Source organism: Zingiber officinale, chromosome 11A (genome assembly GCF_018446385.1).
Source record: "Zingiber officinale cultivar Zhangliang chromosome 11A, Zo_v1.1, whole genome shotgun sequence".
In the NCBI taxonomy this organism is placed as follows: Eukaryota; Viridiplantae; Streptophyta; class Magnoliopsida; order Zingiberales; family Zingiberaceae; genus Zingiber; species Zingiber officinale.
The window spans coordinates 72,856,935-72,862,136 of NC_056006.1; the positions used below are offsets into that span (position 1 = coordinate 72,856,935).

Here is a 5,202-nt window from a genome sequence, read left to right on the forward strand (position 1 = left end):
ACGGACTGTAAAATATTTTCATTAGTTATAAGTTAAATTGGGAAGTGTTTATAGTAGACGGTCGAAGTCCAATATTCATTATATTATTTGAAAAAAAAATCTTAATAAATATATTGTTGAATATTTTGAAAAAAAAAAATCTTAATAAATATATTGTAATTAGAAATTGAGCCGTAAATATTTGATTGACAATTTAACGCTCATTCACTACACTGTAGTCCTGAAATAATTACGCTCGCTTTCCGACCATATCATTATTGCTCAATGAATGTTACTGAACTCATTAACATGTCTCGTAAGCAGATAGTTTCTGATTTGAAATCCTCACATTTAAGAGTGAAACTGACCGTGTAAGGCCGCTGGATGGTGGATTCACCTTTGCTACCATAATTTCTGATTTGAAATGAAATAACATCACACGGGGACTTTTAGAGTCTGGGTGTAAGCACTTGAACGAGAATTCCAATACTTGGAAGGATGGCAGACCTCAAAATCTTCCTGAACCGGAACTGTTGGACGTATTGCTTCTGGTATGCGAGCTGTTTGAGGCGCCACTCTTGCTCTGCGAACTTTGGCTCGAGGAGACATATTGAGTTTGATAGAAGACATTGACGTTGATGTTCTCCGGCGTTTCAGTAAGAAGTCGGAGCGACCGTGGAATTGGCGGCATGGCGACTTCAAGAAAGCCCTCCAGAACTTGAAGCACCTGCCCCATGGTCGGCCTGCAACTCTCGTAGTCTTGGATGCACCAACAGGCAAGTTTACAAGCTCTTTCCAGCTCCTCCAAATTCACATCGCCTGCCAATCTTTGATCCAGCAAGCTCCCGATGTTCCCCTTCATAAGTTCGCTGAACTACTCTACCAGAGTAGGGAAGAACCCTGTAGCGTTGCTTTCCTCCGGGTTCTCCAGGTTCCTCCTCCCCGACACGATCTCGAACAGCATCATCCCGTAGCTGTAAGCCTTAGCCGTGATCGGCACGCCGGTGATCCACTCTGGCGCGAGGTAGCCTATCGTCCCTCTCGTTGTGGTTAGAACCCGGCTGAAGTCTCGCCCCATGAGCTTAGCCAGGCCAAAGTCCGCCAGTTTGGGAGCAAATGAATCGTCTAACAGAATGTTCTCCGGCTTGATGTCGCAATGGATGATGCAGTCCCTGCATTGCTCGTGTAGATAGGCCAATCCTTTCGCGGTTCCGACTGCAATTTGGTACCTCGTCTTCCATGTCAAATCCGTGGAAGTGGAGCGGAAGAGATGAGTGTCTAGTGACCCTTTCTGCATGAACTCGTAGACCAGAAATTTGTTGGTTCCCTCGGAGCAGAAGCCAAGGAGGCGAACCAGGTTGACGTGTTGGATCATGCCGACGGTGCTCACCTCAGTGCAGAATTGCTTCTCGCCCTGGTGAAGCCCTTCGAGCTTCTTCACCGCGATAGGGGTCGAGTCCGGCAATGAGCCTTTGAACACCGATCCGAAACCGCCGCCGCCGACCTTGTGGGAGAAGTTCTTGGTCGCGTGCAGCAACTCGCTGTACTGGAACGGAACGAGACTGTATCCCATGGCCTTGGATGCTCTCATCAACCTTGAACTCCGCCGTCGCCAGACGACGAACCAAATGAGAGCTAAACAAACCAATACAGCGACGGCTGCACCGACTACGCCCCAAATTACTATCTTCTTGTTGCTCTTGGGACTCGGCAGCTCCGAGGCAGCCAAACGAAGTTGAAGCGTGCTGGTTTCCGATTGGCTATTCTGGTCTTGGAGATTGAGCAGTTCGCCGTGCCAAACATAACACCTGCCGCCTGCGAAGGAGTAGGCCGTGCAAGAGCAATTGTTTAAGCAGGCCAATTGGCAATCGTTATCGCTTCCAATACCGTCTGGAGTCTGATTGTTCACCGGCAGCCTCATATTGTCCATGGTGAAGAACTTGTCCCTCTGGGAATTGGAGGAGTCGGCTCGATCGCCGCACTTCAGCGGCGTATTCCTGACGCATCCCCCGCTCTGGTCGCCCAAATCCCAGTCGCTCTGGTTCCTGGGGCTGAAACCCTGGACGCACTGACAGAGGGTCTGGGAGTTCTCGTTGCAGCTGCCGAAAGCTCCGCATAAGGAGTAAACCTGGCACTGCTGCCTCGGCTGCGACCAGAAGAGGATCCACGACTGCGAGTTATCCAGCCACGTGAACTGCTTGATCTGCCCGGACACGTCCATCACGAACCTGGAGATGGTATCGGGGTTCTTCATCGAGTACCTGAAGTAGGTCTCCGTAGAATTGCTGACATACTGGAAGTCATAGATATAATTCTGCGTCATCTCCGGAGCAAGGCTAAAGATCTCTCACCGTTCCAGGTCCCGCTACTCCAGTAATTGATGGTGGAATTCCACAAGATGAAGTATTGTGTGGTCCCGTTGGGGTCCAATTCCAGGTTGAAGATGCCGGCCGCAGGGTCTTCGTTGTTCTTCCAGGCCGTGAGGCGTTGCGTCACGCCGGTGATTTTGTTCAGCCCGAGTCTGAGGCGGGGGAACCAGGTATTGGTAGGGTAGTCTATACTCTGCCACACGACCATAGAGGAGTTGGACGCATCGCGGAGCTGGAGGTTATCAGAGTCCACGAGCACAGCGACGGTCGAGTTGGAGGTCGTGTTGACGGTGGTGGACCAGACGAGGGAGCCGGAAGCGTCGAGGACGACGAGGTTGCCGTCGTCGGAGATTTTGAGCACGGAAGTGGAAGGGTCAGCCACGGGGGTCTCCCGATTGGCGATCCACACGGACGTGAGCTTGGGGACCTTGCCATACCATATGCCGATCGGTGCTGCCCGGCTTGAAGAAGCCCAGCACGAAGTGGCCTCCGGAGGAGGTGATGGTTTGGTTCCCCGAGAGAGAACGGTTAGCGGAGATGGTGTCAGCTGCAGCAGAACAGAGATCCAAGAGGAGACCAAAAACAGGTAGAAGAAGAGGAAAGACACGTCCGATTCTTGGAGAAACCATGGCAGAAGAAGATGAATGCAATCAGAAAGAATGGATCTTCAAGAAGAGGTAGAAGATGAGCATAATGGTGATGTCAAACTCTCATTTTGATTATGAATATTCATTTTAATAGATCTTCAAGAATTAAAATGAAAGTTTGAAATCATCAACCCAAAGAATGAAAACTTATATTTGAATTTTAACTCGCGTTGAGCCAGTAAAGTGGAATAGTACTATCATTTCAATTTCAATAGTCTATTACGTTCAAAATAATTAATTAAATGTCAACAAATGCAAGTTTGACACCTCAATGTAATTCTTAGAGCATCTACAATGCTCTAGTGTTATAACACCCATCATGTCACTAAAAAGCATGAGATCCACTACCACATACTCATTATAACAATATCATTTTTTCACCCACATCCCTTTTAACGTTAATACTCATTATTCATGGGTCCCACCGTCCACTCACTCATTTTAACATTATACCATATTAAATAAATATGTTTTAAAATATTTAAATTATTATTTTTTTTAATAATAATTTTACGTTTAAAAATAAAGTTTTATTATTTTTCAAAAATAAAATTAATTTTTTAAATATATTTATTAAATAAAATAAATGTTTGTGAGAAAACGAAATTAAAAATTACATTAATCAAAATGAGAAATACAATAATTAAAAATTACAATCACTCAAAAATATAATAATACTAGAAAATGAACGTTAAGTAAACAATTTAGATATTCCATCTCAACTTAATATCCTTGCATAGACATTCATGTATGATAAGTTGCTCCTTTGTCATCTATGATGTGTCTTTATTCAATATTTCGTACTCTTTCAACTTCAAGCGACGATTCTTAGCTTCAGATTTGGACAATGCAGCTTTTGCCTTAATCTCCTCTACTTCAAGTTGTTTTTGTTTCAAATCGACTTCGGACTTCTTCACGCTTGTGTACTCAGTGAACTTTGTGATAATATTGTTGTAGTTTACTGTCAGATCCTCCATGGTCGATTTTACTTTTTCTTTTTCCTTTCTTTTTGCTGCCTTTTGCCCCATTGGACGAGTATCTTCATAATCCAGGTCTATACTCACATCTTGGTTGGAGGAGGTGTTGCTTGCTCCTGACTCTAAGGTCCTCGTCTTCTTTGTGGGCACAAAGTGATCAACAGACTGTGGAGTAAACATTGGACGATCTTTGACAATTCTCCACACATGTTCGAGATTGAATGCAACACCATTGTTTTCGGATAGATATTTTTCGTATGCAAACCTCAATATATCTTCATCACTGTGATCACTTCGATATGAACTATAAATAGTATTGTAATTTGCGTTGAATCGATATACCCTCTTTTGGATTGTATTGTGCCAATGTGACCGTATAACATTTGCATTTTTGGTGTTTGAACCTAGGGGAAGATTCTCATTGTAGTAGCTTGCAACCCGTCCCCAAAAAACATCCGCCTTTTGATCATTGTCGATTATTGGATCATCACTGATAGTGACAAAACTTCTCGCTAAGACCTCGTCTTCAACCTTTGTCCAACTTGAACGCTTTCTCGTACCCTCAGCATTTGAAACCGCCTTTTCTAAATTGACCACCTCAATTGGGGATTCACGGTCGGAAAGTTGAGTCTCCGGGACAAAAGTCAGAGTTGCAGGTTCATTCGACATCGAAGGAGTGAAAGACATACCAGTTGTGTGCAGGGTACCATATCCATGAACAACCGACGGCGTGAAATATGGATGACTCATGTTTTGCCAATATTCGGCTGGAAGCGATTGATATGGACCTCGAAGGGCATAATTCAGATGATTCATAGAATTTCCAAAACCTTGGACATTTTGAAGATTTTGTGGAGGAAACGGCATATTGGGAAATTGATATGGGTATTGATAATTTGGTTGAATTTGTGGATTTTGAGAAGATGAATATTCTTGCGAGTTGTTTGTAGAATTCAAGAAATTTGTAAAAAATGTCCTATTATTTTCATCCATTTCGGATAGAAAATAAGATGGTAGGAACTTGAAAAAATAGATGGGAAGAGAATTTAGAGAGTAAAATTGAAAGAGTGATGAGTGGGAATGAAAAAATGTGCACATATGGATGTATATTTATAATCGAAATTTCAAACTAGTCGTTAAAAAGTTATCGTTTTATTAAAATTTATAAATTAAATAGCCGTTGCTTTTTTTTTTAATTAGTAGTTGGCTTTTTTAATTAAATATCTGTTG

At 43.3% G+C, this 5,202-nt stretch overlaps 1 protein-coding gene and 1 pseudogene across 1 annotated transcript; both read right to left on the reverse strand.

Annotated features, from left to right (window-relative positions):
- Positions 1-396: 396 nt before the first annotated feature.
- On the reverse strand, positions 397-2,977 carry LOC122031453 (annotated as a pseudogene).
- Positions 2,978-3,768: 791 nt separating this feature from the next.
- On the reverse strand, positions 3,769-4,839 carry LOC122031454 (glutathione S-transferase T3-like). Its single transcript, XM_042590571.1, has one exon. It carries the CDS (start codon positions 4,837-4,839, stop codon positions 3,769-3,771), a length of 1,071 nt encoding a protein of 356 aa, XP_042446505.1.
- Positions 4,840-5,202: the final 363 nt, after the last annotated feature.

What these genes read in the sequence shown, in the direction of transcription:
- LOC122031454 (XM_042590571.1), bottom strand. Translation starts at nt 4,839, where the DNA reads ATGCCGTTTCCTCCACAAAATCTTCAAAATGTCCAAGGTTTTGGAAAT.